This window comes from Saimiri boliviensis, chromosome 6 (genome assembly GCF_048565385.1).
Source record: "Saimiri boliviensis isolate mSaiBol1 chromosome 6, mSaiBol1.pri, whole genome shotgun sequence".
Lineage (NCBI taxonomy): Eukaryota > Metazoa > Chordata > Mammalia > Primates > Cebidae > Saimiri > Saimiri boliviensis.
The window spans coordinates 15,794,749-15,812,881 of record NC_133454.1 but is presented as its reverse complement, the minus strand read 5'-3'; the positions used below and the strand labels follow the sequence as shown (position 1 = coordinate 15,812,881).

At 38.3% G+C, this 18,133-nt stretch overlaps 1 protein-coding gene across 32 annotated transcripts in view; it reads right to left on the bottom strand.

The window, feature by feature from the left end:
- SYTL2 (synaptotagmin like 2) overlaps window positions 1–18,133 on the bottom strand; it is a 155,400-nt gene that overhangs the window by 31,126 nt on the left and 106,141 nt on the right. For 8 of the 32 annotated variants that reach the window (XM_074400220.1, XM_074400232.1, XM_074400216.1 and 5 more), the window contains 5 exons: window positions 17,781–17,862; window positions 16,733–16,847; window positions 15,521–15,562; window positions 13,831–14,634; window positions 142–4,065 (listed from right to left, as the gene is read on the bottom strand). In XM_074400220.1, the coding sequence (XP_074256321.1) occupies window positions 142–4,065; window positions 13,831–14,634; window positions 15,521–15,562; window positions 16,733–16,847; window positions 17,781–17,862 (4,967 nt within the window). The remainder of the gene's footprint in view (window positions 1–141; window positions 4,066–13,830; window positions 14,635–15,520; window positions 15,563–16,732; window positions 16,848–17,780; window positions 17,863–18,133) is intronic. The other 24 variants (XM_074400238.1, XM_074400246.1, XM_074400242.1 and 21 more) reach the window with 7 other exon arrangements.

Here is an 18,133-nt window from a genome sequence, read left to right as displayed (position 1 = left end):
AAGGAGCACAGAAGTGGTAAGAATAATTTAACACCATTTAAGAATATCAAATTATTAATCCCAATTAAAAAAAATATCATCCTTTACATCACCATTCTATAAAGCAGAATCATTTTGAGTTAAAAATTTTTTAATGCTCACTGGAGGGATCTCCCCAGCTCTCTGCATTAGAACTGGTGTTTCCATCTGAAAAATCAGACTCAGAGAAACCTTCTTTTTCATCTTTTTTCTCTTGTTTCTTACATGGCGATGCCAGAATCAATTCAACTTTACTTGTTTTTGTAGAGTTTTCTTTGTTCATCAGGAAAGGAATGGGTTGCCTATTTCTGGACACACTAATTGTTTCAGAAGCCTCTCCAAAGCCAGGTTCCTGTAAAGTCTCTTGTCCCCCTGCAACCCCACTTTCACTGTCCCTGTCTTCTGGGTGTTTTACAGTTTTAATGGTCCCTATTTCATGAGCCATATAAAGTTGTGGGGTTCTAGGGATCTCAACACCACTTCTGGAACCACAAAAATCTACCAATAAGTCAGTCACAAGTACATCTCCTCCCAACATTTTATCGCATTGGTTTACTTGAGATTCCAAACCATTACTTTTAACCTTCATTTCAGAGGCCCGTGAGGCCGCCCCATAAAAACAGGGCACTGTCCCCAAGGATCTGGTCTGCTCTGACTGTGAGGACTCCTCCTCATGAGTTTCTTCTTTCACTGACACCTTGGGTCGATAAGGAGGAGCTTCAGATATTTCTTTAAGAAGTTTCCCAAAACCAGCATCAAACGCACTCTCAGTTATTACTGGAGCCTCAGCCTTTTCTACTGTTTCTTCTAATTCCTCAGGCTGCAATTCAGAAGTGGCTTGCCTGGGCTCCTTTGTTCTATGTATTAACTTTGATGGAGAAAGATTCCCTGTATCACTTTCATATTTTGAAGGGAAGGTTTCAATTGCTTCCTTCAGTAGTTTCTCTAAGCCAGCACTAAATTCGAGGAACTCTGATTTAGGTTGAATAATTGTTTCCCTCACAATTTCTGCCACTTCCTGAGGTAGGCCTTTGCCATATTGAAAAACAAAGGAATGACATGAGCTAAGGGTCTGTTCCAATGGAGACATTTGGGTAGCTAAATAAGATCCACCTTCATGAGTTTTATCAGGAACTACACTGGAAGAATAAAAATCCTTCCTTTCTGGAATTATCATGCCCATTGTAGCCCATGGTGAGATCACCCCCGGAGGATTTAGGGGGCTACCTGCTACCTGTACTCCTTCAGGAAATCCTGGGTTCACTTCTCCAGGACCTACTTCCCTCCCATCTGGACAACTTAACTGCACTTCTCTACACAGTTTCTGTAATGCAGCATTTATATCATTCAACACAGGTCTGGGTGGAAGAATGACTTTCTCTACAGTCTCTGAAATTTCCATTTGAGGAGGGAGTGCCCTAGCCTGGGGAACAAGATGAGCATCCTGGGGAAAAAGCGTATCTTGGGGAGGGTTGGCTACATCCCCAAAAGAACCCTTCCTGGAAAGCTGGGACATCGGATCCAATGGGTGAGACTTTTCTGCAGCCATCTGAATCAAGTTCTCTGTGTTTAGCTGGCACTCACCACTTTCAGCTTTCTTGGGGGAAGCTGTATTTCCCAAAGTTTCATTTCCTGCTGGAAAAGGAGCTATTATCTCTCTCTTATCAGCTGAAGTGTTGTGACTCTGTTCTATCCCTTTTCCAAAAAATCTACCCTCTTCCAGCTTAGAGTTGGTTCTAGTGGTAACAGGCTCCAATTTGGTTTGCAAGGGAGAGGGTGAAGTTCCAGTTGCTTCCTTCAGGAGTTTGTCTAGACTAGCAGTCAAAGAGTTTTGTTTAACCTTTGGAAGAACCACTGTTTTGTCAACATGCTCATTAATGATCTTCTCAGGTCTTTTGACTTCTTCCTCAGTATCAGCAAAATCTGTTTTTTGAGGCCATGTCCTATTTTCAGAAACACCTGGTTCAGGCACGTGTTTTCCATGAACTTTTCCACCAGAGGGTTGAACTGCTGGTGTTAAGGCTTCTGAAAGCAGTTTCTGCAAGCTGTCATTAAAAGTGTCTTTGCAGTCTTTAGACAAAACATTGGTTTTTACTATGGATTCTTCAATCTCTTGGTCTGAGTAATCCTTTTCTTCATTAAACATTGGAGTAACAATCCCTTCCATATTCTTGTCCATGTTTTCCTTTGATGACTCATTTTCTGGCATCTGACGAGTATGCTTTCTAAGTGGATTCAAAGGAAATGTGGTTTCACCTGGCACCTGTAATATACCCTTTGAATTTAATTCCTCCATTTCCTCTCTTGTCATAACTTTTTTGGGGCTTAGAAGCACCTCTGCTTCATGGGTATTTTTATCGGATAATTTAATGTCACTGAATTCCTTGTGTTTCTGCCTATTAAAAGGCATAGAATTTTTTTGGCTTGTGGTGGTAGTATTATCATTAACCCTACTGTTTGAATTAGCTTCTAAGTCCCAAAACTTTCTCAAATTCTCAAACTGAGAGTGATTATAGACCTGTTCTGTATTGGGTTCATCCATTCTTTCCTTTAGGGTCATAACTTTAAAGTTGGCATTTGATTCACCAAGCAGAGGTCTGTCTTTCTCCAAAGGAGCATGTTGTTCATTCCCAGCACCTGAGGGATGCTGTAGTGCTGGTAAAGTAATGTTTCTTCTAGAAGGCAAACTGTCTGCCACTGGTGATCTTTTCATAGGCTCAGTTTTCTTATTCTGAAACAGAGACACTTTATCTGATTGCTCAGCTGAAAGATAGTTTCTGGATGGACCTGATATTTGGGGCTTGGTCTCTTTAGATTTATTTGAGGAATAAGACTTGGAGAGCTGAGATGCTTGATCATCCTCATCTAGGACCATTTTTTTGGCAGTGACCTGATTATTTTCACTCTGGTCTGTAGATAAACTGTCCATGGATGATACATCCTGTGACTTCTTCACAGGTTGATATGCTTTATCAGAAAGCTGTTTCAGGCTACATGAAGATGTAGGTTCTTTATGAGTTACCTTAGTAGCAGCTTTCTCTCCTTCCCAAAAGGATATTCTGTCACTCACTCTTTTGTATTTTTCTCTCTGTACTTGGTTCTTGGGAACCTCACCAGCTTCTTGCCATAGCTGGACCTCAGGCTTCTTCCAAGGAGAGTCATTGTTGGCAACCCCAGGTGTTGACTTAATATTCTCTGACTCTAAAGAATCTTTTAGGATATAGAAATTTCCTCCTTTGCTCTTTCTCTCTGCTTTCACGTTATTTTTCAAACTCGGTTCTTTGACAGTTGTTGAAGAGTCAAATTTCACTTCTGAATGTCCTCTATTTTTTTCATGAGCATGAAACTTGGGTTCTTCTTCACCCAAGTTGCCAATATTGTTAGTGTTGCATGGAACTTGGTCTTCTGCATCAGATCCCTTGAGAACACCATAGGAATAGTTACTATTTGGAGGAGAAACCCCATTCCCTTTTCCTATGCTTTTTGAATCTTGGCTATAGTCCATATTTTTAATTTCTTGACTTGGGGTGTCATAGCTTTCAAATGGTTGCAGTATACCTCGGCCTTCCTTTAGGGTGCCTTGTTGAGACAAATTCATGAATTTGGATTTGATATTCACATTATTATCTTGGCAACTTTCAGAAAGCAGCATATCTCCCTCTACTTGGAATGTTGATCTCACAGGCTTCAATCCAATTTTGCTGGATGATAGGGCCTTCAAGCCATTTTCTTTTAGAGTGGTGTCATCTGTCACCAAGTCAGCAACAACCTGCAATTTTGAATCTACTTTTTCTTTGGACTGTATTCCTCGGAGATGTTGGAGGGATAGCTTATTGTCATCTGAATAAGAACTTCGGTTAAACCAGTCTAGAACTTTAAATATGGAATCATCAGTTGTCTTCTTTATTTCAGTAGCATATGGACCAGAACGTGAAGATGTCTTAGCTTTTATAGCCGGGAGAGGAGGGGGCTTACCTTGCTGATGGTCTCTAGAACTGCCACCTGGCACCTGAGACGGCTCAGGCTCGGCACAATGAGACAGTTCATCTGCAACATAGAAATACTCTTCTAAATAAGAGCATGCTTAAATAACTGTTTCTCAATCATTCGTTCACATCATCTTTTCACTTTGTATTTACACTTTCTGTATCATTAGCTGTTTATACCAGTATTATCCAGGGGTTAAAATGTAAGTTGTCCTAATTAAGGTATTCTACTAAAGGTGCTCTGTGACAGCAAAGGAAAGTAAACATAGGGTACAGACTCAACTGAAAAATTTCTTCGAAGTTCCTGTTGTAATTTAAAAATACATGTGAATTTTACATTCTGTTCCATGTTACATTTTAAATGTTAACTTTCTCTTACTCTCAAATCTTGGCATAAAACTGACACTCCAGGAAGATACATCATGCCGATTTTATGACTTCCCCCATCCCCTGGCACATATCATACACATATCATAAACCCTAGAGGGGGCCTAAACCCAGGTTTGAAGTACACAGACTTAGTGATTTCAGGAGTTAGAAAAGAAACTTTCAAATAAAACTAAACAAGGAATTTTTCCACAATATTCAAATGGGACAATGAGGATATCTGCATTCCTGGGCCTTACTCTTGATATATTGAATGAGATGAATTTTTGAAGATGGGGCCCATGAACCTTTTCTAACAGCTATCATGGTGATTGTTTTGCATAAAGGAGTTAAAGAATTGTATTTTCAAACCAACAAAGATTAAAAAAAAAAAAAAAAAGACAAAGAAGGCTGGGTGCAGTGGCTCACGCCTGTAATCCCAGGACTTTGGGAGGCCGAGGTGGGCAGATCATGAGGTCAAGAGATCAAGACCATCCTGGCCAACATGGTGAAACCCTGTCTCTACTAAAAATACAAAAATTGGCTGGGCGTGGTGGCACACACCTCTAGTCCCAGCTACTTGGAAGGCTGAGGCAGAAGAATAGCTTGAACCCAGGAGGTGGAGGTTGCAGTGAGCTGAGATTGCGCCACTGTACTCCAGCCTGGCACCTGGTGACAGCACAAGACTCTGTCTCAAAAAAAAAAAAAAAGTCATTATATAATGGTAAAGGGATCAATGCAACAAGTACAGCTACTATCCTGAATATATATGCACCCAATACAGGAGCACCCAGATTCATAAAGCAAGTTCTTAGAGACCTACAAATAGACTTAGACTCCCACACAATATTAGTGGGAGACTTTAACACCCCACCGTCAATATTAGACAGACCAATGAGGCAGACAATTAATAAAATATTCAGGACTTGAACTCAGCTCTGGACCAAGAGGACCTAATAGACATCTACAGAACTCTCCAACCCAAAACAACAGAATATACATTCTTCTCAGCACCACATCATACTTATTCTAAAATTGACCACATAATTGAAAGTAAAACGCTCCTCAGCAAATGCGAAAAAATGGAAATCACAACAAACCGTCTCTCAGACCACAGTACAATCAAATTAAAACTCAGGATTAAAAAACTCACACAGAACTGCACAACTATGTAGAAACTCAACAACCTACTTCTGAAAGACTACTGGGTAAATAACAAAATTGAGGCATAAATAAAGAAGTTATTTGAAACCAATGAGAACAAGACACAACATACTAGAATTTCTGAGACACAGCTAAAGCAGCATTTAGAGGGACATTTATAGCACTAAAATCCTCAGAGGAGAAAGCAGGAAAGATCTAAAACTGACACCCTAACATCACAATTAAAAGAACTAGTGAAGCAAGAGCAAACAAATTCAAAAACGAGCAGAAGACAAGAAATAACTAAGATCAGAGCAGAACTGAAGGAAACAGAGATATAAAAACCCTTCAAAAAACAATGAATACAGAAGCTGTTTTTTTTTTTTAAAAAGATTAACAAAATAGATACACCACTAGCCAGATCAGTGAAGAAAAAAAGAGAGAAGAATTAAATAGCACAGTAAAAAATGTTAAAGGGGATATTATCACTGAACCCACAGAAATACAAACTACCATCAGAGAATGCTATAAACACCTCTATGCAAATGAACTAGATAATCTAGAAGAAATGGATAAATTCCTGGACACATACATCCTACCAGACTAAACCAGGAAGAAGTTGAATCCCTGAAAAGATCAATAAAAAGTTCTGAAATTGAGGAAGTAATTAATAGCCTACCAACCAAAAACAAACAACAACAACAAAAAGCCCAGGACCAGAAGGATTCACAGACGAATTCTACCAGAGGTACAAAGAGGAGCTGGTACCCTTCCTTCTGAAATTATTCCGAACAAGAGATAAAGAGAGATTCCTCCCTAACTCATTTTATGAGGCCAGCATTATCCTGATACCAAAATGTGGCAGAGACACAACTAAAAAAGAAAATTTCGGGCCAATATCCCTGATGAACACTGATGTGAAAATCCTCAATAAAACACCAGCAAACTAAATCTAGCAGCACATTTAAAAGCTTATCCGCGTGTTCAAGTTGGCTTCATCCCTGGGATGCAAGGCTGGTTCAACATACGCAAATCCATAAACATAATCTGTCACATAAACAGAACCAATGACAAAAACCACATGATTACCTCAATAGATACAGAAAAGGCCTTCAATAAAATTCAACACCACTTCATGATAAACTAGATATTGATAAAATATATCCCTAAATAATAAGAGCTATTTATGACAAACCTACAGCCAATATCATAGTGAATGCACAAAAGCTGGAAGCATTCCCTTTAAAAACTGGCACAAGACAAAGATGCCCTCTCTCACCACTCCTATTCAACATAAAATTTGAAATTCTGGCCAGGGCAATCAGACAAGAGAAAGAAATAAAGGCTATTGAAATAGGAAGAGAGGAAATTAAATTGTCTCTGTTTGCAGATGACGTGATTGCATATTTAGAAAACCCCATCGTATCAGTCCAAAATCTCCTTAAGCTTATAAACAACTTCAGCAAAGTTTCAGGATACAAAATTTAAATGTGCAAGAATCACAAGCATTCCTTTACAGCAATAATAGACAAACAGAGACCCAAATCATGAGTGAACTCTAATTCCCAATTGCTACAAAGGGAATAAAATACCTAGGAACACAACTGACAAGGGATGTGAAGGACTTATTCAAGGAGAACTACAAATCACTGCTCAGAGAAATAAGAGAGGACACAAACAAATGGAAAAATATTCCATGGTCATGAACAGGAAGAACCAATATTGTGAAAATGGCCATACTGCCCAAAGTAATTTGTAGATTCCATGCTATCACCATTAAGCTACCACTGACTTTCTTCACAGAATTAGAAAAAAACTACTTTAAATTTGATATAAAACCAGAATAGAGAACATATAATCAAGACAATTTTAAGCAAAAAGAACAAAGCTGGAGGCATCATGCTACTTGACTTCAAATTACACTACAAGGCTATAGTAACCAAAATAGCATGGCACTGGTACCAAAACAGATCTATAAACCAATGGAACAGAACAGAGGCCTCAGAAATAATGCCACCCATCTACAACCGTCTGATCTTTGACAAACCTGACAAAAACAAGCAATGGGGAAAGGATTCTCTACTTAATAAATGATGTTGGGAAAACTGGCTGGCCATATGCAAAAAACTGAAACTGGACCCCTTCCTAACACCTTATACAAAAATTTACTCAAGAAAGGTTAAAGACTTAAATATAAGACCAAAATCCATAAAAACCCTAGAAGGAAACCTAGGCAATACCATTTAGGACACAGGCTTGGGCAAAGACTTCATGACTAAAAGACTAAAAGAAAGGGCAAAAAAAGCCAAAATTGACAAATGGAATCTAATTAAACTAAAGAGCTTCTGCACAGCAAAACAATCATCAGACTGAACAGGCAACCTATAGAATGGGAGAAAATTTTGCATACTCTCCACCTGACAATGGGCGAATACAACGGGCTAATACTCAGAATTTGTAAAGAACTTAAACCAATTTACAAAAAAAAAACAAACATCAAAAAAGTAGGCAAAGGATATCAACAGACACTTCTCAAAGGAAGACACTCGTGCAGCCAACAAACATATGAAAAAAAGCTCATCATCACTGGTCATTAGAGAAACACAAATCAAAACCACAATGACATACAATCTCATGCCAGTTTGAATGGCAGTCATCAAAAAGTCAGAAACAACAGATGCTGAAGAGGATGTGGAGAAATAGGAATGCTCTTATATGTTTATGGAGTGTAAATTAGTTCAACCATTGTAGAAGAAAGTGTGGTGATTCCTCAAGGATCTAAGACCAGAAATAGCATTTGACTCAGCAATGCCATACTGAGTATATACCCAAAGAATTATAAATCATTCTACTATAAAGACACATCCACATGTATGTTTATTGCAGCACTGTTCACAATAGAAAAGACTTGGAACCAACCCAAATGCACATCAATGATAGACTGGATAAAAAAATGTGGCACATGTACACCATGGAATATTATGCAGCCATAATAAAGGATGAGTTCATGTCTCTGATTGCAGATGACGTGACTGCGTATTTAGAAAACACCATCGTATCAGTCCAAAATCTCCTTAAGCTGAGAAGCAACTTTAGCAAAGTTTCAGGATACTAAATTTAAATGTGCAAAAATCGCAAACATTCCTATACAGCAGTAATAGACAAACAGAAACCCAAATCATGATGGGACATGGATGAAGCTGGAAATCACCATTCTCAGCAAACTAACACAGGAACAGAAAACCATACACCCAATGTTCTCTCTCATAAGTGGGAGCTGAACAATGAGAACACATGGACACAGGGAGGGGAACATCACACACTGGGGCCTGTCAGGGGGTGGAGGGCTAGGGGAATGAGAGCATTAGGAGAAATACCTAATGTAGATGACAGGTTGATGGGTGCAGCAAACCACCACGGCACATGTATACCTATGTAACAAACCTGCACATTCTGCACATGTATCCCAGAACTTAAAGTGTAATAAGAATAAATAAATAAATAAACAATAAATGAATTTTCAAAAGGCTCTTCCACTATGTCCCATTTCCTTTCTACCATTTGTAGGTTGGAAATGATTTCTGTAAGCCAAATAAAATAAAATAAGGACTGACAGCAAATGTTCTCTCTACTTGTTCCCCAATGGCAACTAACCAGTGGTTAGGAGGCTACAGAAGGATATTTACGTTATTTCTAAGCTATCAAAAAAGCAGTCTTTTCTGAGCTTTAAGCATAGTGTACTTAGGACATTTGGATGAAGGAACTCGGGAAGTTTTTTTGGCATTTAATTAAGACCCTTTAGTTAAGACTCAGAATCAGCATTTCTCCTCATCCTTAAAGTGCTGAGCTATGCAATACATGCACAGGGATGTTCCAAATAATTGTATGAGCTGAATTCTTAGGAAGTCAGCCACATTTGAAATACCTTAGAGAACATGTCAGTTAATGAAACTCTAATTTTAAGCAACTCTGGCTAAATATAAAAACAACAAACGATTTGTACAATAATTGATGCATAGTGGATACTGACTTCCTTAAGTACCTATTGTACTATTAAATATGTTAATAACTGTTAAATTGCTCTAAGAAATCTCTAAGAATTCTTAGTCTATTAAACTACTTAATGGTGATAAGAGATGTTTCTGATACATCATTAGTGAAAAAATAAATCCGGGCAGTATAAATATAATTTGCAAATTATATTAATGCCGTCTATAAATGTAATCCACCACATAAACAGAACCAAAGACAAAAGCCACATGATTATCTCAATAGACGCAGAGAAGGCCTTTGACAAAATTCAGCAGCCCTTTATGCTAAAAACTCTCAATAAACTAGGTATCAGTGGAACATATCTCAAAATAATAAAAGCTATTTATGACAACCCTATAGCCAACATCATACTGAATGGGCAAAAACTGGAAGCATTCCCTTTGAAATCCGACACTAGACAAGGATGCCCACTCTCACCACTCCTATTCAATACAGTATTGGAAGTTCTCTAGAACATTTCACAGAGCAATCAGGCAAGAAAAAGAAATCAAGGGTACTCAATTAAAAAAAGAGGAAATCAGATTGTCTCTATTTGCAGATGACATGATTGTGTATTTAGAATACCCTATCATCTGAGCCCCAAATCTCCTTAAACTGATAAGCAACTTCAGCAAAGTCTCAGGATACAAAATCAATGTGCAGAAATCACAAGAATTTCTACACACCAATAACAGACTAACAGAGAGCCAAATCATGAGCGAACTCCCATTCACAATTGCTACAAAGAGAATAAAATACCTAGCAATGTAATTAACGAAGGATGCAAAGGCCCTCTTCAAGGAGAACTACAAACCGCTGCTCAAGGAAATAAGAGAGGACACAAATAGATGGAAAAACATTCCATGCTCACAGTTAGGAAGAATCAGTATCATGAAAATGGGCATAATGCCCAAAGTAATTTATAGATTCAACGTTATCCCCATCAAGCTACCAATGACCTTCTTCACAGAACTGGGAAAAAAAAAAAAAAAAACACCTGAAACTTCATATGAAACCAAAAGAGAGCCCACATAGCCAAGACAATCCTAAGCAAAAAAGAACAAAGCCAGAGGCATCATGCTACCTGATTTCAAACTATACTACAAGGTTACAATAATCAAAACAGCATGGTACTGTTACCAAAACAGAGATATAGACCAATGGAACAGAACAGAGGCCTTGGAGGCAACATCACACATCCACAACCATCTGATCTTTGACAAACCTGGCAAAAACAAGCAATGGGGAAAGGAGTCCCTGTTTAATAAATGGGGTTGGGAAAACTGGCTAGCAGTGTGCAGAAAGCAGAAACTGGACCCCTTCCTGACATCTTACACTAAAATTAACTCCGGATAAATTAAAGACTTAAACATAAGACCTAACACCATAAAAACCCTAGAAGAAAATCTAAGCAAAACCATTCAGGACATCGGCAGAGGCAAAGACTTCATGACTAAAACACCAAAAGCATTGGCAACAAAAGCCAAAGTAGACAAATGAGACCTAATTAAACTCCAGAGCTTCTGCACAGCAAAAGAAACAACCATTAGAGTGAATTGGCAACCAACAGAATGCGAAAAAATTTTTGCAATCTACCCAGCTCACAAAGGGTTAATATCCAGAATCTAAAAAGAACTAAAAAGAGACTTACAGACAAACCCATTCAAAAGTGGGCAAAGGATATGAACAGACACTTTTCAAAAGAAGACATTTATGAGGCCAACAAACATATGAAAAAATGCTTACCATCACTGGTCATTAGAGAAATGCAAATCAAAACTATATTGAGATACCACTTCACACTAGTTAGAATGGCGATCATTAAAAAATCTGGAGACAACAGATGCTGGAGAGGATGTGGATAAAAAGGAACACTTTTACACTGTTGGTGGGAGTATAAATTAGTTCAACCATTGTGGAAGACAGTGTGGCGATTCATCAAGGACCCAGAAATGGAAATTCCATTTGACCCAGCAATCCCCTTACTGGGTATATAGCCAAAGAATTATAAATCGTTCTATTACAAAGACACATGTCCAAGTATGTTCACTGCAGCAGTGTTTACAATAGCAAAGACCTGGAATCAACCCAAATGCTCATCAATGCTAGACTGGACAAGGAAAACATGGCACATACACACCATGGAATACTATACAGCCATAAAAAACGGTGAGTTTGTGTCCTTTGTAGGGACATGGATGAATCTGGAAACATCATTCTCAGCAAACTGACACAAGAACAGAAAAATCAAACACCACATATCCTCACTCATAGGCGGGTGTTGAAAAATGAGAACACATGGACACAGGGAGGGGAGCATCACACACTGGGTTCTGTTGCGGGGGAACAGGGGAAGGACAGCGGGGGGTAGGGAGGCTGGGGAGGGAGAACATGGGGAGAAATGCCACATATAGATGATGGGGGGATGGAGGCAGCAAACCACATTGCCATGTATGTACCTATGCAACAATCCTGCATGTTTTGCACAAGTACCCCAGAACCTAAAGTGCAATTATACATACAAACACACGCACACACAATGCCTAAAAATCATCAGAAGGCTCTACAACTAAGTGTTAGCAATAGTTAATGCTGGGTGATGACATCACATATGAGATTTTAAAATTCTGTGTGCATTTCTTCTTATTTTTCAGTGAAAGTTACGAGTTTAAAAATAAAACGAGTTATTTAAAATATCCAAACCCAGGTAACGGCTTGTTTTCTCAGAGGAATTCTTTTGTTTTGTTTTGTTTTTCCAGTATGATGATGAGTGTAATTTTGACTGTCCTTAAGCTCACAGCTAACATCAAACTCACACACTTAGAGTTTACCATTTTTTGTTCCAGTAGTTACTTGTATATATTTTAATGACAAGCAAAAAGGGAAAAAGCAGGGCACTAATGAGTGAGCAGAACTTTGTTTAAAAGCACTCTCTGAGACCAGAAAGGCTGGCAGTCAATAAGATGGGTTTTGCTGATGATGTTTTTCTCCCAGATTTAATGGTCATTAGGATCTAAACATCAGAAAGCACAAATAAGTATATACAAAATTATAAAGGTATTCTATGAGAAAGCAGGTGCAGTTTCAAAAACAAAAAAAAGCCTTAATTTTTTTTCTATCAGTTATAATAAAGAGAAATACTACCAAAGAAATTTTTGGGTCTTTTGAATAAATATCTAGGTAAACATGAAATTATTTGCTAATGTGTAGTCAGTCATTAGTAATTTCTTTTAATATGAGTTCCTTTATTTCTTTAAAAAAAGCACTTGCTAAGTTTTTATTCTAAAAAAATGTTCTGTCATCTTCAAACGATTAAAAATGTCCAGGGATGAAAAGGTACTTTGTCTTTTAAGAAGTGGATTGACCTGAACATGCATGAAACTGCAGGGCTGAGCAAAAGTAACACAGGGTTAACCTAATATTGACTAATAAGGAAGAGGGAGAGTGACTGAGTTAAAACTTGATTGTTGCTATTGTAAACTATCCTGACTATGAAGAAACTATCATAGGGTTTGATGCAGGCTTATTAAAGATGGCAGAGGGTACACAGCATGGTTTTTTCTATCTTTTTTTTAAACAGAGAAATTATGATTATAAAACATTATGATTACTTCATGATCATATAGGTGTAAAAGTAGTTTAAGGCATCCCCAGAGAGTGAAAAGACCCTTAAGACAAGGCTAGTACTGCAGGGAAAAGCAGTACCCTCATTATCTCTCAACTCACACCAGCTGAAGGAGAAAGTGCCTTCAGAGCTTTTAAAATCTAAGAACAAATGGCTGGAGGCCTGAGCAGGCCAAAGTCAGAGGCTTTTGCATACTAAGGCCTCAAAGTCTAGTTTCCCATCCTTTGACGCTAAGAAATTGAAGATTCCCTTGAGATGACAACAGAAACCAAAGTTTCCTAAAATCGTAATGAACAAATTTGCATTAGGTGAGTAATAATATATTTAACCTGTACAAACGTATTAGCAGATGAAAGGTAATTCTTCTTACTCTATTCCACTTTAACTAAAAACATAATCATTTGTTTAAATAATTGATACGGTTATATAATTTTAGGGTAAAGCATAATGGGCCAGAAACTGTGCTATCCTGGTACTTTTGGTTATTGGTGATTGAGGAAAATCTCCAAACCCGTTAAGAGGTATAAATATTTCCAGTGGCATCTGTCTGAATTGTAGATGGAATGCCTAGAAGGTCAAAATGGGCTTCTACAGGACTAGCTGGCTTGGGCATTCCAAGCCCACTCAGTTTTTATAAGCTAGTAGTGACAACTCTCTTACCAGCAGGGCTTTTAGGTAATACGGATTCAAGCCTTGTTAATTCTGATGATTTATCTTTGGGTTCACTGATGGTTGGTGAATTCTCCATGGACTGTGGTCTTGGAGTTAAAACTTCTGAGTGAGAATGGAGCCCATTAATTGGAAAAGAACCAGAAGTCATTGGCTGATGTGTTTCACTTTTTGATACATTTGAGCTTGAGGCTGGCTGATGAAAAGGCAAAGGCTTTCTGTATTGAGAAGTCTTAGGGTCATTCTGAAACTGATCTGTGTCCCCTGCATCTTCTGATCCATTCTTCAACCTGTCAGATTCTAAAACACTATATTCTCCGACTTCCCGGCCGTGGATTAGCCCAGGACTCTGTGGAAGCTCATCCTTCACTGCAGAGAATCTCACATGCTTTAATGGCTCCAGGGGGTTTGAAGAAGAGTTGTCTTCTAAAGAATGCTCCTTCTCAGAAATTTTCTCGTGGATGGTTAGGCCAGGTGACACAATTTTGCTTTTGGGTTCAAAGCTGTGATTAAAACGAAGGGTTTCTGAGTCTGTGCTACTGGAACTGGAGTTGCGCTTGAGGATCCCTCTCGGAGCCCCTCTCATTTTCAGGGAGTCTGTCCTTTCTCTAGGAAAAGGCTGGTTATCATCTTTGTTTAACTCAATTGATTTGTACATCATCTTCCTGGCTTTGGGGATTGGAGCCTTGATTTGGGACCCATTTGAAAGGCCTGGCAAAGTCTGGTTTGATTTCTCCAACATTTGGATTGAAGTATCTGCGACAGTTAACTTTTCTTTTGACTCTGACAATTCATCTGAAAATTAAAGCACAGTAGGTGATATATCATATGGAGAGTAATATATAAAATACCTATCATAAACTTATGATGGTATTTTATATATGGGTTTGGACAAATGTATTTAGTAAAACTATTAAAATATTAAAGACAGTAAAGTAGGTAGCACAAGTACAAACCTAATGTGAAAAGCCTTTAAAAATGCATGCAGTGGAGCACAGAGGACTTTTAAGAGCACTGAAACTACTCTATGATACTACAATGGTGGCCACACACTATTACACATTTGTCCAAAACCATACAGTGTACAACACCAGAAATGAACCTTGATGTAAATGATGTACTTTGGGTAACAGTGATGCCTCAGTGTGGTTCATCAGTTGTAATAAATGTACCACTCTTATGGAGGATGTTGACAATGAGGGAAGCTGTGCCTGTGTGGGAAGGGGGTGTATAGGGAAAATGTCTGTATCTTTTGTTTAATATTGTGAACCTAAAACTGCTCTAGAAAACAACGTCTATTAGAAAAATCATGTATAAACTTCATTACACTGTACATTTAAAATTACTGTGCTTTATATACTTTGTGATATTTTATACTCAATACAGAAAGATTTTTTAAGAATGAAAAGAAAATTTATCAAAAGAGGCTTAAAGAACCATCATTCTCAGCAAACTGACACAAGAACAGAAAATCAAACACTGCATGTTATCACTCATAGGTGGGTGATGAACAATGAGAACACATGGACACAGGGAGGGGAGCACTACACACTGGGGTCTGTTGGGGGGAAATAGGGGAGGGACAGTGAGGGGTGGAGAGTTGGAGAGAGATGGCATGGGGAGAAATGCCAGATATAGGTGATGGGGAGGAAGGCAGCAAATCACACTGCCACGTGCGTACCTATGCAACAATCTTGCATGTTCTTCACATGTACCCCCAAACCTAAAATGCAATAAATAAATAAACAAATAAATAAATAAATAAAAGAAAAACATAGAAGTCACTTAAATTCACCTGCAGAAATCAGAAAAGGAAGCTCAATTAAAAAAAAATAAAATCTCAACACCTAAAACAAAGTGTTGACAAAAAAAGTTTGTCAAAAAGTTAAACACAGGCCAGGTGCGGTGGTTCATATCTGTAATCCCAGAATGTTAGGAAGCTGAGGTGGATGGATCACTTGAGGTCAGGAGTTTAAGACCAGCCTGACCAACAGGGTGACACCTCATCACTACTAAAAATACAAAAATTAGCTGGGTGTGGTGGTGCACACTTGTAGTCCTAGCTACTCAGGAGGCTGAGGTACAAGAAGCCCTTGAACCCAGGAGGTAGGGTTTGCAGTGAGCCAAGATTGCACCACTGCACTCCAGCCTGGGTGACAGAGCAGAACTCTGGAGAAAAAAAAAAAAGTTAAAAAACATCTAACATGTTCCAGTGATTTTGTTTTCTACAAAATATTGCCCAATGGGAAGTATATTAGCATTCAAACAGGCTAATTGAAAACCCCAGCTCCACTGTTGGTTAATTTTCTAGCCTTGATCACTCTTTAAGGCTTGTGGAATCTTGTTCAAGTTGCTTTTGATGAGATTGAAATGTTTAGCACTTCCTCTTAACAGTAAGCAAAAATGATGAAAGACCATAGTAGGCTGACTTACATCAATTAAGCCACAAACCTGATCAAACGCTTGTGGGCAGCTGGGCTGAGAATTACAGATTAAAGGATCATAACATTCTCAAGAAGCCTTTTCTATTTGAGGCAACCCCTTTTAAACAGAACTTCGTGGGCACACAGTCGGTATCTAATAAATACTGGTAAGTGGAAGACTGACTGTCTTGGTCAAAAAATCTCCCAATTTATTGATGAGGGAGTCCAAGACACAATGGAGGTCACATAACAAGGCACAGCTCTGAGACTGGAATGCACTAGCTTCCAGTTTCTAAAATTTCTGCTTCCTCTCCCTCAGGAAGGAAACCAACAAGCATAGTAAAATAAGAAAACCATCAGGAATTTTCACTTTCTCCCGGAAGTTATTTGAGTGAAAGGAACTCTGAGAATTTCCCTTAGTCCACAGATAACAAAGATAAAAATATCAAATTGATAAAAATAATATTTACCCTCTTTTGAAGTCTGAAATAAACCAGCTCTTCCATTTATTGACTGTTCATTTTTAGTTTGTTGTGATGAGTGACCTTCTGGCAACCTGGAGCTATTAAATGGATTCTTTCTCTGCTGGGGAAAAATATTGTTTATTAAACTTATTTTAAATGTCATGACAGCAACTCAGTGTTGGCATATGCTTATTATCTTCAATTTTATTAGTTTTTATCCTATAAATTCCATTATCTGGCATGTTTGAAAAACAGTTGTCCTGATTAACCTGCTTAGCACAAAATTACCATATATGCTATATAAAAATTATATAAAATACATGCAAAGCCAGATTCCTACTAAGTTAGATCAGAATCAGGCACTTAAATCAAAATCCCACACTTCACAGATGAAAAAAACTTGGCCCTGGATAAAGCAAAGACCAGATCAAGGTTAAAGAAAACTTGGGTCTCTAATCAGGTCAGAGTCCCACCAGTGCTTCCACCATGCCAGACTCTCAGGGTGCTAGATCACAGCTACACAAAATGCAACTGTAATTGACCTTTCCTAAGGACTGAAGACATTTTAGGTATCCTGAAGTGCTTCACAGTCATTATCATCATCAATTCTAATGATAAAAATGGTATCAACAGAGGTTTTAAAAATTAATATAGGACTCAATAACAATGTTTACTGTCTACAGTTTAATAAATTAGCAATTCTCTCCCAGAAGCAGATCTCTAACAGAGATTTAGGAAGCTATGCATATGAGTAAGGACTGATATGGAACTAACAAGCCTTAGTCCATATGCTAAAAAGCAGCAGCACCAAATAGCTTCAGACTTTTTACCGTCTAGGGCAAGAAATCTGGGTCTTCAGAAATGCAGTGACATGGTATCCATCCACTTTTTCTACCACAAAAGTGACTTCTTAAACTAAATAGTAAAAATTACCTGAATTTGGTACCAAAAAACAGCACTAGAAAATTCTCTTTATTTTGTGATGCTTTGACACAATTAATAAAAATGGCATTCCTAACAAATACAAGATTTTCAAAATCTGGGCTCAATGTACCTTTGCTGGAGACACATTTGGTTTCCTTGCATTTTCCTGAGACATATCAATCACAGTGGAAGCTGGATTTACCACACTGGAACTGCAAAAGAAACAATAATTCAGAGAATAAAACCTCACCTTTTGAGGAATCATAAATTATGCCTTCGAAGTGGAAAGCTATCAGCAGGCTAGAAGAGGAAGCGGACATGGAGGAATAAGAAGGATTCTCTAGAAGATGATTCCCTATCCCCGGGACAGGCCAGTGCCGGCGTAAGGGTAAAGCAAGAGTGAATGGAGACAAGTGAGGTGAGCATGCTCCCTCTAGAACCACCACGCCCTTGGCTATAGAGTAAGAAGGGCAAAAGAGGGTC